Source organism: Castor canadensis, chromosome 6 (assembly GCF_047511655.1).
Source record: "Castor canadensis chromosome 6, mCasCan1.hap1v2, whole genome shotgun sequence".
Lineage (NCBI taxonomy): Eukaryota > Metazoa > Chordata > Mammalia > Rodentia > Castoridae > Castor > Castor canadensis.
In genome coordinates this window covers 37107397-37127455 of record NC_133391.1, presented here as the reverse complement: position 1 = coordinate 37127455, position 20059 = coordinate 37107397, and the positions used below count along the sequence as shown (strand labels likewise).

The 20059-nt window shown below is 53.5% G+C and overlaps 2 protein-coding genes across 7 annotated transcripts; one reads left to right on the top strand and one right to left on the bottom strand.

Annotated features, from left to right (window-relative positions):
- Positions 1-2161: 2161 nt before the first annotated feature.
- On the top strand, positions 2162-6605 carry Gapdh (glyceraldehyde-3-phosphate dehydrogenase). The gene is made up of 12 exons (XM_020158266.2): positions 2162-2281; positions 2538-2578; positions 4501-4600; positions 4677-4783; positions 4886-4976; positions 5103-5218; positions 5309-5390; positions 5541-5692; positions 5778-5856; positions 5948-6031; positions 6117-6214; positions 6330-6605. The coding sequence occupies exons 2-12, from the start codon at positions 2556-2558 to the stop codon at positions 6397-6399; spliced, it is 1002 nt and encodes a 333-aa protein (XP_020013855.1). The 5' UTR covers positions 2162-2281; positions 2538-2555; the 3' UTR covers positions 6400-6605.
- Iffo1 (intermediate filament family orphan 1) lies at positions 6330-19954 on the bottom strand. 6 transcript variants are annotated; one of them, XM_020158265.2, is made up of 10 exons: positions 19109-19950; positions 15528-15588; positions 15313-15408; positions 14402-14542; positions 14116-14124; positions 13341-13522; positions 13096-13216; positions 12744-12839; positions 9597-9727; positions 6330-8485 (listed from the first exon to the last, which is right to left on the bottom strand). In XM_020158265.2, exons 1-10 carry the CDS (start codon positions 19873-19875, stop codon positions 8383-8385), a joined length of 1707 nt encoding a protein of 568 aa, XP_020013854.1. In that variant the 5' UTR covers positions 19876-19950; the 3' UTR covers positions 6330-8382. The 6 variants fall into 6 exon arrangements, with proteins under 6 accessions (XP_020013854.1, XP_020013849.1, XP_020013852.1 ...); XM_020158260.2 differs by lacking the exon at positions 14116-14124 and having other exon boundaries at positions 13341-13498; positions 19109-19948; XM_020158263.2 differs by lacking the exon at positions 14116-14124 and having other exon boundaries at positions 12744-12836; positions 13341-13498; positions 19109-19948.
- Between the last annotated feature and the right edge of the window lie 105 nt (positions 19955-20059).

Here is a 20059-nt window from a genome sequence, read left to right as displayed (position 1 = left end):
GCATGACTTTGCACCCCCCGCAGAAGACATTTGACAATGTCTGGAGATGTTTTTTGTGCCTGGGAGGCAGGGGGATGCTACCAGCATCCAATGAGTGAAAGCCAGAGAAGGATGTTGCTCATTGTCCTCCATGCACAGGACAGCCCCATGACACAAGTATTTGACCCAAAATGTCAACAGTGCTGAAGTTGAGAAATCCTGCTCTAGACCAAGGGTTGTTTCCTCCTGTGCCCTACCCCACCCCCACCCCCACCTGTGTTCCCTACTTCCATCACTGAAGACTGGCAACTGACCTGGCCTGGCTGGTGAAAGGGCAAGTCACCATTCCCTCAAGGTCTGCCTACCAGGCCTCCTTATGCCTTGCACTGGCCTAGAAGCCTGGACCCCCTCCCCAGGTCTTCCGCCTGCTGAGTCACCTAAACAGGAGGCAGCTAGCCTGCCATCATAACCACATTCTGTTGTCATGACAACAGCACACTGCATCAGATGTGCTCCCAGCCTCTTTTCTGGGGGGGCGGAGGGTGCAAAGGACAGCAATAACAAATGACAAACCTAAGGAAAAAGGGAAGAGGGTACCTCAGAATCAATCTGGGTTAGGGCAGGAGTAAGGAGGGCTCTAAAGGACCTTAGCAGGGAAAAGGTTAACGCTCTTGGCTGAGCCCTTGCAGGAGGGGAGCAGGAAAGAATGCTGACTCCCCAGCACCCCTCACCATCCTGGGGCCCCACTTGGCTTGCTCCCACTGCTCAGGAAAAGCCCAGGCACCAACCAGCTGCCAGACATGGAACCAGTGGTGTCCAAGTTGGAAGGGCAAGCCCAGAAAGGCAAGAGACTGGGTGCGGTGCAGCACTGCAGGTTCCTTGCCAAGCTTTTAAGCAAAGGTTATCACCAGGCCGGCTAAACTTAGCCACAGGCTTTCCAGCTAGAAGGGCAGGGGGCTGGTCTCAGGTTACGCTGGCCCAGCAAAAGGGCCTCAGGATCCCCCTGCCCTGCCCTGCACTGATGGCCAGTGCCCACCCACCTCCACCCTTTCCAAGCCCTCATTCCTTTCAGGAGTTCAGAACCCAGTCTTTCTTCATGCTGGCCCATGCTCTCTACCCCTCTAGGAGGGAAAGGGCCTTTCCCTGCCCTCCTGTGTGTGGAAAGGGACTGGGGACCTGTGGCCATGGCCTCCCACTTTTCCCTTCTTCTGGACTCACCCTCCCCCAACATGCCGCAGGATAGCCAGGAAAGGGGCGTCCCTGGGCCTTGGTCCTGGCCGCACGTCCCAGAATGGGGAGGGACTTCCGCTCTCACGTCCCGCTCTCCACCCTGGGCTGCAATGGGTGAAAGGAGCTCTGTCTTCCAGCCTGGGCGGCGCAGCCCTTAGGTTCCCAGGAGCGGCTCTGCCCAGCCCTCAGCAGCGATGCTGTCCTTCCCTGGGGCCCCCCTCGCCGTCCAGGGGAGCAGCTGGTGCACACAGGGACTGGCTTGTCTGTCCCAATTATCAGGTCTACAGGCTGCCCAGGCTGCAGGACAATCGCGACCTTCTGTCCCGCGCAGGAACCTCCCCCTCAGGCCTCCTCCCTTGCCTCCATCTCCAGGCCCCCATTGCCCAGTGTCCAGCCCAGGTCCCCAGCCTCGGCCTCCAGCCAGGAGGTGGGGGCTGGGAAGGGCCCCCGCAGGAGGCAGAGGCGCCCCACCTGGGCCTTTTCTTCAGATGTTCCCGTGTCACTACCGAAGAGCCTCGAGGAGGAGAACCTCAACTTTCCCTCCTTGCAGTCTTTGAAAGAAAAGGGAGCGGGATGGCCGCGTGCAACCGCGAACCGCCCCAGGCTCCAGCATCAATCTCCCACCCCAACAGCCCCCAGGGACCTCCCGTTTCATCCGTGCAACATCTTTAACATCCCTGGGTCTTAGATGTCATCGATGCGCACCAAGGATAACGTCCTCTGCATCCCTTCATTCCTGTCCTGGGAATCATCAGTGGCCACCTCTCCAGCGGGCCAATCTCAGTCCCCTCCCCCTCTCCGTCCCCAGTCCACACGCTTGGTGCGTGCACATTTCAAGAACGAGGCTGGTGCAAAAAAAAAAAAAAAGCGCTACAGAGGCCCCGCTACTCGCGGCTTTACGGGCGCACGTAGCTCAGGCCTCAGAGCCCTTGGGCTGCGACTGGACGAGCGAGGCGGGAGGCGGGGACCGCGTCACTCACCCCGGTTCCTATAAATGGAGCCAGCAGCCACCTCCGGTGCTCTCTGCTCCTCCCCGTTCGACAGATAGCCGCATCTTCTCTTGCTGTGCCAGGTGAAAACGTAAAGGACGCCACCAGCTCTCGGGGCAATCGGACACGGAGCGGGGGAGGAGGGGCAGACGGGCACGGCCGGGTCTGGCGGCGCTGGTGCGGGGTCGCGCGGGCCGGGGATCCGCAATGCGGGCCAGGAGGGGACGTGATGCGGCGCGCGGTGGGAATGGAGGCCCGAGGAGGAGCGGGGGGGAGGGAACAGCGGCCGCGCCCGGGGTCCCTCGGGCCGCACTGATGCTCACCTTCCTCTTCCCGCAGCCACGTCCCTAAGACACGATGGTGAAGGTCGGAGTGAACGGGTGAGTAAGAGGCCGGGCTAGGGTGGGGCCCCGGCCGCCACCGAATTGCGTCTGTAGGTCAGGCCTGCCCGGGGACTCTGCAGTCGCGTGGGGAGGTGGGTGGGGTGGTGGCACCCTGCAAGGAGACCTCAAGGTCAGCAGCGCCCGGACCTGGCTAAGGCGTCCGCAGGGCCTCGTGCCCTGTTCCCCAGCTGTTGCGCCTCATGTAACTGGCCGCCAGGAGTCTGCAGACAAATAGTCCCCCATTCTCGCTCGTGATCCATCCCTTAATCCCTTGGCTGCGGCTTCTTTCTTTTCGCGCCCTGTGGGGTCACGTGTCATTAGGGGCGCCCCCTCCTCCCGCCCCTTTCCTCCTCCCGGGTGCACAGGGATGCGAGATGCAGGGCTTGGTGCATCATGAGCTGAGGGTTGTCCCTTGCGGTAACCGGCCGCCATGTTGCAACGGGGAAGGAAATGAATGAACCCCCGTTAGGAAACCTTGCTTCGCCCTTCTGTCTTCCTCCTTCCTAGCCTGTGACTAACCCTCCCGCTCCTCCTTCAGCGGGGTGGAGTGTCCTTTATCCGGTAAACCAAGTGAAGCAAGGCTTTTGCCACTCGTGCTCTACAAAGAGCTGGACCTCAAAATCTAGCCTTCAAGCCCAGTTTCCCTTCAAGATGCTTTTTCTAGATAGTTCTTGATGAATCTAAGAAGTGAATTTATGGGGAGGGTCCTTTTGTGTATCACCCCCCCACATCCCCCAAACCCATACCTCCAGAGGTGTGGTAGCTCTGGCTTAGTGCCAAATCTGGGAAGCTGAGTCATAGTGGTTAGAAAAGAAATTTCCACCACAAAATGGCTCTAGTGGTAGCAGCCCCTTCGCTGACTGGATCACCTAGCTCTTCCCATGGCAGCCTAGCACTGACCCAAACCCTATAGGTCAGGCTGTAAAGGTCACTGGAGGATTAGGTGTCTGAGCCTCACAATCCTACCCTTCTCCCCATTCCATCTTCCAGAAACCAGATCTCCCCACTCCACTCTAATCTGAGGTTAAATTTAGCTTCCTGACCTTTCTGCTGCTGGGGACCTGGGCTTTTGCTTTCCTCTACCCCCTTCCTCCCGCTCACATCTGTTGCTCCCACTCATGATTTTTAGCTAGGAAGGGCAGGTAGTTTAGCAAATTAAGGATCCTGGAATGAAGGGGTTGAAAACCAACTGGTTTTGTCAGTCCCTTTCCCTTTTAAGGGATGGACTGACCCTGTCCAGTGAATTCTGACCTTTGTGCCTGCCCTTTGAGTTTGGTGATGCTGAGTGCACAAGTCTTCGCCATCCATGGGGGTGTGGCCTGAGTTGGGCCAGGCAGAAACAAGCCTTCCCAGAGCATGGGTAGTGGGGTTGATGAATGCCATGTGTCAGGCTTGTGCCCAGACTGGGTGGCAATGTGCCCCACATCGCCACTTCTTGCAGGACTTGAGATGACTGGGGGTTGGGCAAGTCTTTGGACCTAATCACCTCTTGGACAGGAAAGGAGCCTCCACTTTAAGGCTCTGCTGTAAAGCCAGACCAGCCTGGCAGGATTGCTCAAGGAAGATCAAATTAGATCTCTTGGGATTTTCCGGGGGGTTGGGGGGGTTGGAGGTGGAGATTAGCCCACCATACAAAGAATTCCAGAATGTTCCAAAAAACAGAACTTGAATTTCCTGCCCACATAAATGAAATGGGTTGGCATCATTTAGGTTTCATAAGCAATCTGGGGATGATATAGGGTATACAGGAGGGTATGTGTGGATTACACACAATATGATGCTATTTTATATAAGGGTCTTGGGCATCCACTGATTTGAGATACCAAGAGCATCTGTACTCTTTGGAGGAAGGGTGAGTGAGCCCAGAGCTGCTTACATACCTGTTCTGTACTCCCTCCTTACATTTTTCTCTCATCTAGATTTGGTCGAATTGGGCGCCTGGTCACCAGGGCTGCTTTCAACTCTGGCAAAGTGGATATTGTTGCCATCAATGACCCATTCATTGACCTCAACTACATGGTGAGAGCTGCCCCTACAGGTGGTGGGAGGCACAGCCTGCTGAAGGCAGCGCCATGACACCTTGCTTGTTTCCCAGGTCTACATGTTCCAATATGATTCCACCCATGGCAAGTTCAATGGCACAGTGAAGGCTGAGAACGGGAAGCTTGTCATCAATGGGAAGGCCATCTCCATCTTCCAGGAGTAAGTGGAAGGAGGATGGGAAACTTGCTTTGGGGAGATGGGGTGCCCATCTCTGTTAAATGGCACCTCACATCCTTGAACACTTTTCTGTTCCTCTCATAGGCGAGATCCCGCCAACATCAAATGGGGTGATGCTGGTGCTGAGTACGTCGTGGAATCCACTGGAGTCTTCACTACCATGGAGAAGGCTGGGGTAAGGGGCCGGAAGGCTGAAGATGGGGGCAATTTGCCCCTGGGATTTGGTGCAGCCTAAAATATGAGGGGGTGATATGGTAGCCAGGAAGACAGCCTGGGTGTGTAACCCATTTCTCCTGCACAGGCTCACTTGAAGGGTGGAGCCAAAAGGGTCATAATCTCTGCCCCTTCTGCTGATGCCCCCATGTTTGTGATGGGTGTGAACCATGAGAAGTACGACAACTCCCTGAAGATCGTCAGGTGAGACCAATGGAGGGCTGTGAAGTTGGGTGGGCGGAGCTGAATGTTGCAAGGTAGAAGAGTCCCTCAGACTTGCTTCCCTCTCTTCAGCAATGCCTCCTGCACCACCAACTGCTTAGCACCCCTGGCCAAGGTCATCCATGACAACTTTGGCATCGTGGAAGGACTCATGGTATGTGAATGATGGGAAATGGAACATCATTCATTCATTGTTCACCCAGGATTGCATCCTTCTCTCCTTTGACCTCCCTGGGTTGGGGGTCATAAGGGGTGCTGTGGTGGGTTCCCTGCAGTGCCTCACTCCCTGTTCCTTGCTTTTTAGACCACAGTCCATGCCATCACTGCCACCCAGAAGACTGTAGATGGCCCCTCTGGTAAACTGTGGCGCGATGGCCGTGGGGCTGCCCAAAACATCATCCCTGCCTCCACTGGCGCTGCCAAGGCTGTGGGCAAGGTCATCCCGGAGCTAAATGGGTGAGGCTTTGCTGCTGGGGAAGCGGGGAAAGCTGGTAGAGGGCCAGGAACAACTGGGACTGACATGACAGTCTCCTGTCTACAGGAAGCTCACTGGCATGGCCTTCCGTGTACCCACCCCCAATGTTTCAGTGGTGGATCTGACCTGCCGCCTGGAGAAAGCAGTATGTCTGGGTTGGTGGACTATGGGTTTGTCTCTGGTGTAATGATGGTGAGGCTGGAGTGTGAATATCTATCTTGGTTTTGCCTTCCTAGGCCAAATATGATGACATCAAGAAGGTGGTGAAGCAGGCATCGGAAGGCCCCCTAAAGGGCATCCTGGGCTACACCGAGGACCAGGTACCTATAGAACTGGGAGTCTGGTGTTCTTGCAGCCCTACTGAACAGAGCTGGGTTCCCATACTTAGTCCTGTCCCTTCTCCAGGTTGTCTCCTGCGATTTCAACAGTGACACCCACTCTTCCACCTTTGATGCTGGGGCTGGCATTGCCCTCAATGATCACTTTGTCAAGCTCATTTCTTGGTATGTGGTTGTGGGGGGAGTTGTGTGCCAAGGCTTTTAAAGAAGTACTGAGGGTCTGGTGCCCTCTGGTGGATGGCTCAGGGAAACAGCACTTAACCCTCTTGATCATCCCTAGGTATGACAACGAATTTGGCTACAGCAACAGGGTGGTGGATCTTATGGTCCACATGGCATCTAAGGAGTAAGAGCCCCTGGACCACCCACCCCAGCAAGAACTCTAGAGGAAGAGAGAGGCCCTCAGCTGCTGGGGAGTCCCTGCCCCCACTAAGTCCCCCAACACACTGAGAATCTCCCCTCCTCACAGTTTCCATCCCAGACCCCCTGAAGAAGGGGAGGAGCTTACAGCCCTACTTCCATCAGTACCATCAATAAAGTTCACTGCACCCAGCCACCTCTTGTTCTGTTTTTGTTCATTTTCTGGTGTTGGGGATTGAGCCCAGGACTTAAGACATGCTAGGCAAGCACTGTAGCACTCGCTATGCCAAGCCTGTTTATCCTATAGCCGAGGGGAGAGAAGCTGGCATACAGGGTTAGAGCACCTTCCTCACAGAGGTATATCTGCCCTGCCCTTGGAGCCTCTGGTTGCTACAGAAAGCCAGTGCCACCACTGCGTGAGATTTCTCACTACAGGGAGAACTTTCACCTGGCTCCCCTATCAGAAAACTGCTGTCTGGCAGGTCAGGAGGGTGACACTGAAACAGGAAGTTGGGGCTTTGGCACATGGCTGTATGGCCTTGACTGGTTGCCCAACTTCACAGTGTATTACTGAGTGTGCATTTGTAGCTCTGTAGGTTTTTTGTTTGGAGGCACAGCCTCTGCTTCCCACGTGCTGAGGTTGCAGGATGCACCACCAGCCTGCCTTGGCTGTAGAAGTTATTTACCTTTGTGATGTGTATCTGCAAAATAAGGCTATGACAGGGCTCAGCTCCTAAGGTCATTAGATTAAATCCAGCAAAACTAGGCATGTAAAAGCATACCCAGTGTAGTAATGACAAGATGAAAATTCCGGTAAGGATGAAAGCTGGATGGGGATGTGTTGGGATTTGTATCCTTAGGTAAGACGCAACAGGCCCGGCTTGCAGCTGGGGAGCTGGGCCCAGACCCTGCTCTGCAAGTTGGAGGCTGCTGGGCAAGTTACCTGTGACCCACACTACATGTGTGCATTTGTTAGATGGAGGTGACAGAAACAGTACCACATTCTTCAGTTAGGATTCTAGGGTGAATATCAGTGCTTAAAACAGTGACACAGAAGTGCTCAATAAATACTTGCTGCTTCTTATTATTAAAGATTCCATTGAAATGTCAGCATAGTCCCCTATACCGAGGTATTCTGAATTGCATCTCCCCGCTTTCTCCAAGCTTTTCCAAGCCAGGGACATCTTAGCCTGTTGGCTTTATGAATGATGGATGGAGGAGGCACATCTTCAGCTGAAGCTTGAAGAAACAAAGACTCTGAGCACACCTGCACGCCCATGCCCCCCACACACAGCAGCTTCTTTTTCTGTCATTCAGCCGCTGACTAGGAGACAAGAGCTTCTTCCCTTTAAGATGGAGGTCCCTTTAATGTGTGGCACTTATCTGAAGGAAGGGTTGCAGCCACATACACTGTAGTCAGCAGGTAGGCAGCAGGGAGCACATGGACAGCCCAACAGAGCGCCCTGGGCAGTCCTCCTTTCCCATGCTGGAGGGAAGCCCCCTCCAGTTGTGTGTGTTGCACAAGACACTAGAAAACGCCAGCTGAATCCACTTCATACCAGTTCCTGGGCCAGTTAGCACCAGCTCAGAATTAAAGACAGTAAGTGGGCTATAGTCCCCAGGGGCGGAGGGCAGTTCCCACATTCACGTTTCTTACACAGTGGAGAAGTGAGGGGCCACAAGCACTCTGGCAGCATCCCAAAGATGGAGAAGTAGCAGACACCCGCATGTGAAGGCAGGAGAGCCCCAACTGTGCTGGGAGTTGCCTGGAAAGAATAGGCCCAAACCTAGCTCCACACACTACAGAGACCTGGGGAGGTCAAGGACCGAGGGAGAAAGCCCAAGAGAGGAGTCCCAGGCCCCAGAGCCAGCCATGGTGCAGTGGTATAAATGACATGCCCTCTGCAAGCCCCGCCTTGCCTCAGTGAGCTCCCAGCAGGGAGGGATGCAGGAGGCCCAGGAGGAGTTGGGCCCTATCTCATGGAGTTGTCAGATGAGGCATCCCGATCAGAGTCCTCAGTCTCGCTCTGCGGCGGCGGGTCGCTAAGCGGGACCGCAGTGAAAGCAGGAGACTTTCTAGAAGAAAACACCAGTTGTCACTTTGGGGCAGGCAGAAAGCCTGATGAGGCGGGTGTGCCTCTTCCTGGGGCCTTATTCTCTGGCAGATGGGTACATTAACATGAGAGAGCAGGGGACCACCAGGGTGGGGGGTACAGGGAAAGGAAGATGGGGAGGATTCTTTCTTCCCACACAACTTGATGGGGGGAAATGGTCTCTGTGTTTATCTTGGGGACTCTGGGAGGCTTAGAGGTCAGAAGTGTCTGAAATTACAGCATGAGAGATGTCACCTGAATCTAATTATACTGACACTAGGACTGCTGGCTTTATGTCTATATGTAATTTGGGGAGGTGGTTGTTGTTTGTTTTTGAGGCACGGTCTCACTATATTGCCCAGACTGGCCCCAAACTCCTAGGCTCAAGAGATCATCCTGCTTCTGCCTTCAAAGTAGCTGGGACTACAGGCCCAAGCCACTGTGCCTGGCTTATCTGTAATACTTTCTATGATTTTTTAAAATTTTGTTTATTGGTGCACAATTTATGCAGGGTCAAATGCAAAAATCATAGCATCATGACTTTTAGATAAAATCATAGATTTTAGATTTTTAGACTTTAGATAAAACTCAGCCCCCATATCTCTTCTGCTTTTTGCCAGTTTTTAAGCCGTCTTTAACCAGGGAGCCCCCAGAGTTGGGGCACTGGTAGATTTCATCCAACTGCCACAGAGGAAGAGACAACTGCTATTCTGAGCCAGACATATGTGTGACCTCCAAGGGCAGCCCCACATTAAGAAGTGACCCGGTGGCAGGGTTCATGCCTATAATCCTAGCTACACAGGAGACAGAGATCAGGACAGTGGTTTGAGGCCAGCCTAGGCAAATAGTTCTAGCAAATAGTTCTATCTCAAAAATCTCCCACTTGGCAGAGTGGCTCAAGTGGGAGAATACCAGCAAAGCAAGCATGAGGCCCTAAGTTCAAACCCCAGTCCAGCCAAAATAAATAAATAAATAAATGAATAAAAGGGAAGTGACTCAGTCACAGTCCAGGCTTGCAAGCACAGGGCTCTGTTCCACCCCTCCTTTCCTGCCTACCCTGGGAGGCCGCCACCAGAGAAAGTGAAAGCCCTCACCGGTCTCCCGACTGGGTGATGAGCCGGCGGCAGGTCTCCATCTGCACATCCAGGCCCCGCTTCATACTGCACATCTCCATGTACTCATGCAGGTGCCGGTTCATGTCATTCTTGGCTGTGGCCAGCTCCAGCTACGGTAGGACAGGGCAGGGCCAGCAGGGTTAGCAGGCCTGGGGCAGGCAGGGGAGGCAGCACCTCTACGTCTTCAACCAGGAGGCTAACACATCAAGAACACTACTGGCTAGGGTCCCATACAGCCATGGTTAAAAGCTCAGACTTAAAAAGAAATCAGATGAGCCAGGTGCCACTGGCAGGATGGAGCAAGTTCTAAACTGTGTGGGCAGGATGGAGCGAGCTCTAAGCCTGTGGCCTGCCTGGCTCACTCCCTAGGATTCCCTCATCCCTTGGGCTCAGCTCATTCCTTCTTCTCTGTATGATGATGATCCCAGTCTGCCTCCCTAACTTGTGAGCTCCTTTGAGGGTGGGCAGAGGATCTTATTCATCTCTGCAGGCCTACCACTCCCTTGATGGGAACTAATTAACTATAAAATATCTAAAGACTCATGGCAATAGGAAAAAAACTTGTTGCACTATTAAGAGGCTCAATTCTCTTACCATTTCTTCCTTCCTACTTTATTTTCTCACTGGAAATGTAAGTCATTTCCAGATACTAAAAGAAAGATGGGCTGGAGACCTGCCTAGTAAGCATGAAATTAAGTTCAAATCCCAGTACTGCCAAAAAAAAAAAAGACTGCCACACTGAATGGCCTACTGATTACAAGATGTATCCTCCCAACTTTGTAAATCTTGTGTGTGGAAAAATGAAGGGGCTCAAAATCAGTTGGAAGACAGCTTCCCTCCCAGAGCCCAACTCTGCAGCCAGAAGACTGAAGCAGAGTGAGAAGCGAGGCTGAGGCAGAAAAATATCTGGGTCAGAGACAATCTGCTACCTCTCTTTGTTTTGGGTACAAAGGCCAGGGGCCTGAGGGACCGGAATCAAACTGCTGGGAAGTGATTTGCTTGACTGCCTAAGAGCAAAGAGAAAAGGGAGGAAAGTGCCCATGAAGAATGTGCCTGGGACAGAAAGGAAGCCACCCATAACAAATCCAAGCTGGACAGAAAGAGGATGGGAACTGGGAGGAAGAAGGAAATGGGTCACACGACCAGACAAAAAGGACAGCCAGGACACTGGCATTCAGGGTGAGAGGGTGGCTGGGTGGGCCAAACACCCTCGTGAGGATTGCTGGAAGGGCACATTTGTTCCCACAGCACCAAGAGAGGCACACATGAGGCTGTCAGCTCTCCAATCAGCTGCCACCTCATCCCCTTGACCTGTTACTCCTCCTGGGGAAAGCCACAGGGGAGAGGGCTAGATCCACTTTTCAGGGGGAAAGGGAAGAAGGAAGTGAAGCAAAAAATGTTTTATCAAAATACAAGGCTAGTACTGCCAGCAGTGGCAGTGCCTTAAACATACACATTTCAGGCAGGGATGAGGCAAGCAGAGGATGTCCAGGTTAGGGGACATCTTTCTCAGCCTACCTTGAAAACTCCAGACTGTGTGTGGTGACCAGAGGAGTAGGGTTGTAAGGATGAGAGATGGAGAGAGGCTGGGGGGTGTGTTGAGGGGGTTCAGAAGAAAACTCCCTCCCACCCTGCACTCTGGGCCTCGGCTTTACCAACCAATAATGGGGACTGGTCCTTGCCTCTCCCCGTGACCCTGATAGATGGACAGTCACAAGCATAAAGGTGTCTTCAGTGCTCCAAGTGGATCCCTCGGAGCAGCCCTGCAACCAGAGCCACCAAGTCAGCACCCCCAGCTTGCCCCTCATGTCATTCTGCCAGGAGAGGGGAGAAGTCAGACGATTTGCAAACAGCTTCAAAGGCACACTTCCCATGGGGATGTCCTTTTCTTTCTCACCAGGCCATGTTCTCAACGAGGCACTTCTGGTCAGGGGACCAGCCTAACAGAGACAGCAGCTCCAGATCGTTACCTGGTTGAAGGTACAGTGCAAACACCGAACCTTAAGAGATAGGAATAGCTTGGAGAGGGACCAGACAGCAACACAGTTGTACACTGAAAAATGGAGATCAGTTCTCCCTGCCATGTGTGGCCTTAGCTAGTAGCAGAACTCTGGTGTGCCTCTGAAACTTACCATTTGTCTGCCTGGGCTAAAAACCAAAAGAACTGGTTTAACTTAGAGGAACAGGACCATCTGATATATGTTAGAAGAATGTGTATGTAGAAAAACCACTTTTTAACTTCCTTCTTAAAATGAGGCAAAATGAGTGCAATAAGAGTAGGAATCTGCTGTGTGGGCCTGGGGAAAGCCGCAAGTCAGAGGTCTGCTGCCTCACCCCCACATCAGGGTCATGGCAAGAGCTGCAGGACATGCACACATGTTCCATTCACTTCTCCTCCTATGGCAACTCCATTCTGCAGCTCCATCAATCTTTCTTGTAGCACCTGAGGGCCTATAGTCCACCTGCCATTTCTAAAAGGCTGCCCAAGGCTCAGGAATGAAGAAGGAGATTCTCTATGAGCTCCAAGGCTGAGCTGAGAAGGTAGGAAATCCCTCTCTGAGGGCTACAGAACTACCAGCATTCAAGGTAACAAACAATGCCTACTATGGTACACTCACTATGAACCAGATCCTGCCAAAGCTCCACATGTATCTTACTTCATTTGATCTTCCTCCCAACCCTGGAGGGTGTGGGGATGGGAGTGGTTACTCAAATCCTCATTTGACAAATAAAGAAACAGGCTCAAAGCTAGGTGTGATTGTGCATGCCTGTAATCTTAGCACTCGGAAGGCTGAGGCTGGAGCATCACTAGCTCCAGGCCAGCCTTGGCTACAAGGTAACACCGTCTCAAATTAACATCACAAGAAGAAACAGACTCAGAGAGAATAAGTAACTTGTTCAAAGAAGATGGTGATAAGTGACTCAGCCAAGATCTGAACCTACATCTGCTTCCAGAGACTGAGGTCTCGAAGACCCTCCAGAGGTACCCCAGCTTGAGGGTCACTCCTCCTGGAAACAGAGAGGGGAGGCCCTAGTCCCTAGGCTCCAGCATCAGGAGAGTGCTGTACCTATAGCCTGGCTTGTACCACTGGGGATGGGTCTCTTGGCTCAAGTACATGCCCTTACCTCTATCTGGTCAATGGTTTCCTGATATTCCTTCTCCCGGGTTTTAAACAAGGACTCGGTATCTTTAATCACCTTCTCCAGACTGTCTTCTTGCTGCTGGAGGAGAAAGGGAAGCAAGGGGAGGCCAACCAGGAAGGGACAGGATGGGAGCATAACACAGGGCCAAGATGGGGAGAGAGAGAAAAGTCAGGTTAGAAGAACTGGAGAAAAGAAAAGGAAAAAGGGGCAGACGCAAGGGAAGGATGAAGGCCACACTGGGGGTACAGAGCAAGGAGTGAGGGGAGGGGAGGCAGACAGATGGCAGGCTGGAGAGGCAGAGCCAAAGGGGCCTGAGGCCAGGAGGGGAGGTTACCTCTCCCTGGGCCTCTGCGGCTGCCATGGCATAGCCTGAGAAATCCTCCCAAAGCAGCAGGGTCTCCTCAGTCTCCTCCCAAGTCAGGCTGTCACAGTCGTCCTCAAAATCATACTCCCTCCTAGAGACGGAACCCGTGTGTAAGGGCACTGGGGCCTCTGTCGGGGAGGGGACTGGGGGAGCTCCGGCCTCGGGGACAGGGACAGGTCTGGTGCGGGCAGCTGGGACGGGCCTGTGGGACTCACAGCTGGCTGAGCATGCGCTGCATCTCCTCGTTGATGCTGAGGGCTGTGCTCTCCTCCTCGTCCCCCTCAGGCTGGCGGGGCCCATCACTCTCCGACAGGGAGGAATCCTCCTCCAGGGCAGCCTTGCGCTCCCGCTTCCGCCCCCCCATGGACGGGACCTTAATGGGAAACAAGTGCAGAGACTACAGAGACGAGGCCGGGTGCATGAGGAGAGAGGGCGGTGGGGGAGGCGGGGAGGCCGGCAGGGTGGGAGTGGGGAAGCAAAATCCAGCAGGAAGGGTGGGGCAGACAGAAAAGACACAGTTACATGACAGGAACAGAAACACACAGAGTCACCAAGAGACAGGCAGACACACACAGATGAGCGGGGCTGCAGACTGAGAAGGAAGAAATGGAGAAAATAGAGCAGTAAGATAAGGGGAGAAATGGCTCGTTATGACCACATTAAGATGTGTCTAATGGCTAAAGAGGAATTGCTTTCCAAAAATAAATAAATAAAAGTCTCCCTGATAAAAAAGACTCAACTAAAAACAAAGTTTTAGGCTGTAAGGAGGATGAGGGTTTCGTGTTTACAAAGGAGAGCTTGAATCCCATCCAGATCTGGAAGGCCAGAGGGAGAAGGGAGAGGAAGAAATGAAATAAAGAGAAAAGGAGATTAAAAATGGGGAAGAGCAAGGAAAACTGAAAGGATAGAAGATATCTGTGCTGAAGAGCCCAGCCTGGTGGTTTAGACTGGGACTGGGACATTAATAAGCTTGCGTGAGATCAAACTAACCAGCTTCTTCTATGGAGTAGCAAGAGAGAAGATGAAAGGAAGAGAGAGGAGAGAAGCAGACAGAGGAGGGGGGAGAGGGGGAGATGGCGTTAGAAACAGCTTCTAAAATTCTCTCCTGAGGTTGTTCTTTGCCTCCCAGCCTAGTCCCACCAAGGGCCCCAGGGGCCAGATAAGGTCCCCCAAGAAGGGAGCGGGGGGCAGGGCCTATGCTCCAGGCCAGCCACCATGGAAGCTTCTCTGCCTGCCCCAGCCTCCCCTGAAAGCTGAGGACAGCCAGGCTTCTCACCTGGAACATCTGGATCATGTCCTCACAGTTGCGCTGCTGAGCCACATCACACAGCTTGGCCGTGATGTCGATGCGGCGGCAGATGTCCATATCCACCTTCATGGCCTTTTCCTGGATCTTGGTGTCCAGTTCTGACAGGTTCTGCCAGAAACATGCACAGGGAAGAGTGGGCAGCTGCCCAGTACTTCAGGCAAAGTAACCATCCTTCTTGTTTGTCACTGCTCTTACCTCCTGCATGAAGTCTCCAAACCACTAGGGAACATCCCTTTTCCCAGGGATGGAAACACTCTGAAAATCCATTAGGCTGCTTATGAGCTGGCACCCTAGCCAGGGCAAGCCCAGGGCCTCCCTCATACCAACAGCAGTCCTTACTCCCCTGGAACTTGTGTTCTCAGAGACAAAAGAGACCACTGGGAGTTGTAAGACTAGAGAAAGCACTGGAATAGTAGTGACAACAGCTGGCATTTGCTTAGCACTAAGCACATGCCAGACACTGTCCAAGTACACTATAATCTTCAGGATAACCCTGCAAAGTACACACCTTTATTTTCCCCATTCCAAAGGGAGGCTGAGGAGGACTCAGTGGTGAGGAATTGGCTGAAGGCCACATTAACAAGCCACAGAGCCAGCACCTGAACCTACATAGCTGCCTCTAGAGCTATGCCCCTCCTAACACCCTCTGGAAATGGCAAGGCTCTATTGCCTCTGTGACATTCGTGAGCCTTTTGTTCCTTCTTTGTCTAGTGAATTAAGAAGGTGACCAGGGGAAGAAAAGCAAAACCAAAAAAAAAAAAAAAAAACCAGAATGGCAAAGTAAGAGAAAGAGCAGCAGACAGGACAGCAACAGGCCAGAAGCAGCAAGGCTGGCTTCCTGGTCCAAACTACATGAGGCCCCCAAGGGCTGAACTCACATTGCTCATGAGCCCCTTGAAGACCACCAGCTCAGCTTTCAACTGCTCCACCTTCATGGCTAGCTCCTCTTGGCAGGCATCAGCCTCCTGTGCTTCCTATAGTCAGGAGAAAATCTTGACATTAGGGCACTGCCAATGCGGAAAGAAGGTAAACATGACAAGAAGGGGCAGGGAGATGGCACAGGGCAAGGGGCCAGTGGGGGGGCCACCCTCACCTCCTGGAGCTCATTCACTCGCTCTTGCAGCTGTATCCGCACCGTGTATTCCTCTTCCCACCTGACAGACATTGGGAAGAGGAAGAGAACATAGGTCCAGAGTCCCTCTTGCTCCTAACAGCCCCCTGTCTCTGGCTTGGGCATCAGTTCCCACGTCTGGCTCCCTAGATGGGGATTTGCCTCCAACAGGAACATGTGGCTAGCTGCAGCTGTCAGGCAGCTCAACCTTCCTGGCAAGGGTCAAGTTCACCAGCTGGCTGCCTGGAACCTCCAGGCCATGTATCAGGAACTATATTTAAGAACAACTGCTGTCGCCCTGGTCATCTGCAATGCCCATCCCCGCTGGGGCCCCAACTCCACCAGCTGTCTGGCTGGCCTCATCCCCCACCTCCTGCCTATCCCAGACCATCAGGCCCACCCGGCCCAGTGTCCCACCTTCAGTGGCACAGATCCGGTCTCCCGCCTCCTGCCCGCACCAGAACAGAGCTCGTTAGCCTGCTGCCCTGCCTCCTGGGAATCATTTAACCTTGGGAAAGCATCTGCAGGACACAGGCCAGATCAAGAGCTGCTGAGAGGCCTGGTGGGGCACACTCACAGTCTTGCCCCTGCCCAGAGCCCCTCGATGTGAACCACAGAGGCGAAGGGCTGGCCATCAGGGGTCAGGGATTACTAAGCACCTCCACCCCAAGGGAGGGAACCAGAGCATGACAAGGTGCCTTGCTGAAGGGGAATGAGAGCCGGGGCCAAACCTCCTGATCCAGAATTCAGAGACAAAGACCATGGGGAACCTGAGAGACATTCTTGGCCACAGGGCAAGGCACACAGGGCATTATTCTAGGCTGGGTGCATGCTCCATTCCATCATAGAGATGGAAGCAGGGCCAGTAATGCCTAGAACTTGGCCCTGTCAGTTCAGGACCCCCAGGGTTGGCTGAAATGGCAGCACGTCTCAAACCCTGTCCATGTAAGTTCAGTGGCTCTTGGCCTGGTCTTCAGAGGCTTCTTTCAGACTGAGAACAGAGGGGATGTGCAGAGGACAGCAAGGATGCTAGAATCCCAGAGAAGTCTCTGCAGCCAGGAGGAAGCCCTTTCTGCCCCTTCCCTCCATCCTCATCCTCCTTGGTCCCCTGTCTCCTTGCTCTCCTGTGTTCTTCACAGCCACACTGCGGTATTCCTAATAATAACTCCTGCCATCATTCCCCCTCCTGGTCCCTCCCACTTACACTGACAGACAAACCGCCAGCCTGGACACCACCCTGAAGGCTCACCAAGCATCCTAGCTCCTGTCCTTCCTCATTCCCTGTCCCCTTCCCTGCCAGCCCCCCTCATGTCATTCTCCTTTTGCTCTGGCACTGAAGGGCCCTAGTACTACCATCTGGCTATACATTCTCTTAGATAAGACATTTATCTTTTCTGGGCCTTGGTTTCTTCATCTGCACCATGAAGGCATGGGATATGGTACCCTATGTGTCTGAACTCCATGGGTCCCTGGAGGAAGCCAACAAGACGGACAGGGACTCATAATCCTAGACAAGATACATTAGGGAGGACAGGAAGTACTATTTGACAGTGAACTCAACAAATTCAGGTGGAAACATAGGAAGTTAATTAAAGATGAAGATTATAAACTCTTACAGAGTAAGGAAAATCTAAAAAGGAACCATCTAGGAGCTCACTAGGATTCTATTCGTGCTCCAGCCAGACTTTCACACAAACAGGTTCATTATGACCACCATTCACATTGGCTCTTTTTCCCTTAATGTGAGTAGAATTTGAGCAATCTCTGTGTGTTCTGCATTTACGAAATGCCTCTTCTGCATCCCTGGGCTGAAGACAGATTGCAGGGTCCATTACTGTACTGGAAAAACTGAGACCCAGGAAAAGGTCACACCAGGCAGGGGGGCTGAAAATAGAACCCAGGAGGTCTCAGCTCCTTCCCAGTTTGGTACTCAAGCCACCCCCATGTCTTCCGGCCTAAACACGGGAGGCACAGTGTTACTATAAAGAGACCAGGAGGAGGACAGGGGATCTGGGGTGGAAGAATAAGTACTGCCAGTGCCACATACGGTAAGACTCCAGCCACAGGCCCTCTGCACAGCAGTATACTGCAGAGCGATGAGCTAATCAATCCCCAAGGAATAACTCTTTGCTGCCCTGGACAGCTGAACCAAGGACAAACATCCTTTCAGTGGGGAGGAGAAAAAAAAAAAAAGCCCTGAGAAGAGCAGTTGTTTCTGTGGCTATGGATGAATTCCATAGAACTGTCTATGTTCCACTACTGACTGTGTTAACTCCTGCAGGGGCAGGCTAGCTCTGGGTGGCACCCAGATAATGGCTTAGAGACAACTGAAACCCTCAAGGACAATTATAACATGCACCACAACCAAGAGAGTCTAGTAGGTTACTGATCCCTGAAGGTCATCCCCAGACCCACCAAAGTACCTTCCTAGAGAATCCAGCCAATCCTCACCCACTGCTAGCCAGACACCAATCCTTGCTACACTGGGCTGCAATAGTAGTCCCAGGCCAGACCACAAGGGGTCACAGTAGCTGAGGGGAGGCTGGAGGCCCAAACTTAGGCATCCCTTTGACTGTCATCTCCTTACTCCTCAACCATGGCCAGGTCAGTCTACAGAGTGCTGCCTGTGCCCCTGCTCCTGTTGTATCGGCCTGGTTACCAACCATTTAAGGAATCCACTTGGTATACAGCAGCACTCTAGTATCACATTCATTCGCCTCACACCCTCTACTATCCAACTGGGATAAGGGTTCTCAGAAAGCCAAACTTCATCCTCAGAACACACTGGGTTGACATTCGGCTGCTTACAGCGTTAGGCTGTGTCCAAATTCCCAACTTTTTCCTACTCCATCCCTTTGCTGGCTCAGAGTACCCCCACCAGTCCTATGACAAATTATCAGTCCCTTTCCCTTGCCGTACAGAATTCCCTTTACTCTTTCTTCACTGTTTCTTTGACTTCATGCAATGCCTTAAGGTCCTGGAGCCTTCTGTAGGGAACCAGATTGAGTACCTGGCTTCTGTGGACATTCCTTGGGGAAACTCTGGGCAGTAACAGGACCATCCAACGCAGGGTGCAGCCCCTCACTACCACCTTCCATTTTCACTTAATTTAGCCTCCAAGTTAAAGCTTTATCCCTTGCCTCCTACTTTTGATCAGTGTTGGAACTTAGGTCCTAAAAAACACCTTAAGGATTGAGACTATAACAATTAGGACTCCCGATATAATACCATTGGTCTCTTTCACACCTCACAAAACCCCCACAGTTGGCACCTTCAATGGAACACTGCAGTTTGCGGGAGACAGAAATGCCAGAAGGAAAGTATAAATTCCCCAGTGACTTGGGTGTTTTCTGTCACGAGTTTGACGTCTGCATTCTTTGTGGATTTAGGCCCTCAGCATCCAATCTTTTCTGAGCTCCTCATTACACATCAGGAACTTTACTCACTGTTATTCCCGGGTCCCCACTGCCCTCACCTGGGAACCCCACACCAATTCCCGACACCCGCCCCCACTTTATGTGCAGAATGTCACTGAGCCCTGTTTCAACCTTCCTGGTCCCTACCTCCGCTTGTACTCGTCCCGCTCCCGCTTCACTTTGGCCAGCACGTTGTAGAGCGCACGAATCTCGGGAGTGATGGTGTCGATCTGGACACCCACCCCGTCAGGGTGCACCCACGACAGGCCAGGTCCTTGCACCAACGTGGGCTCCAGTCCTGGCCCGAATCGGCGTGCTTGCGAGAAGGACCAGATGGTGCCAGGCATGAAGCGGGCCGACGAAGACAAGGCGGTGGAGGTGGAGGTGGAGGACGAGTGGCCGGCCGCGGAGGGCGCGAGGGGGCCAGCGGGCGAGCGAGCAGACGAGCCCAGCACCCGCGCCGACGGGGGACAGACGGCAGCCGGGCGGGTGCCCAAGGGCAGCCCCAGGGGCCGGATGGGGCTGACGAAGCCGGTCTGCACGGCCTGGTCGCGGCGAGTCAGGCCCCGCGGGCCCTGCTTACCCTCCTCCAGCGCCTGCTGCAGCTGCTTTTCCAGCAGCCGGTTCCGGCGCTCCAGTTCGTGCACCTTAGCCAAGAAGCAGCGGAACCGGAGGTTCAGGGTCTTGAGCACGTTGATGTTAGAGCCCAGGTCGTTGCGAAGTGCCATGGCGGCAGGGGGCGCCGGGCCGGGCCCTGGCGGCGAGTAGGCAGCGGGGCCGACAGGGGCGAGTGGCGCCGGGGGCAAGTCCCCTCCCCCTGCGAAGTGGTCGCCTCCCAAGGGGTCCAGTGGCCCAGTCAGGCCCTGCTGCTCCTGCTGTAAGAGGAAGAGGTTGGGACCGAATAACGGATTCATGGCTGCGCCTTCTGCTGGGGGAGATGGAGACCGATGCAGCAGCAGGGATGGAGGGTGAGCAAGAAGAGCCAATGAGGTACCAGCGCAACTCGAGCGACCAATCAAAGAGCGCGGCAGGAAGGCAGAGGTCAGGGGGGCGGGCAGGGTTTACCAAGGAAAGGCCCCAATTGGAGGCTGAGCCCAG

Excerpts from the sequence above, each read along its gene's own strand:
- Gapdh (XM_020158266.2), top strand. The coding sequence starts at position 2,556 with ATGGTGAAGGTCGGAGTGAACGG. Across the intron at positions 2,579-4,500 it reads GTGAAGGTCGGAGTGAACGG|ATTTGGTCGAATTGGGCGCC; the intron begins GTGAGTAAGAGG and ends TCTCTCATCTAG. Across the intron at positions 6,032-6,116 it reads TGGGCTACACCGAGGACCAG|GTTGTCTCCTGCGATTTCAA; the intron begins GTACCTATAGAA and ends TCCCTTCTCCAG.
- Iffo1 (XM_020158265.2), bottom strand. The coding sequence starts at position 19,875 with ATGAATCCGTTATTCGGTCCCAACCTCTTCCTCTTACAGCAGGAGCAG. Across the intron at positions 14,543-15,312 it reads TCAAGGGGCTCATGAGCAAT|AACCTGTCAGAACTGGACAC; the intron begins GTGAGTTCAGCC and ends TGTTTCTGGCAG. Across the intron at positions 12,840-13,095 it reads CCGCAGAGGCCCAGGGAGAG|CAGCAAGAAGACAGTCTGGA; the intron begins GTAACCTCCCCT and ends TTTCTCCTCCAG.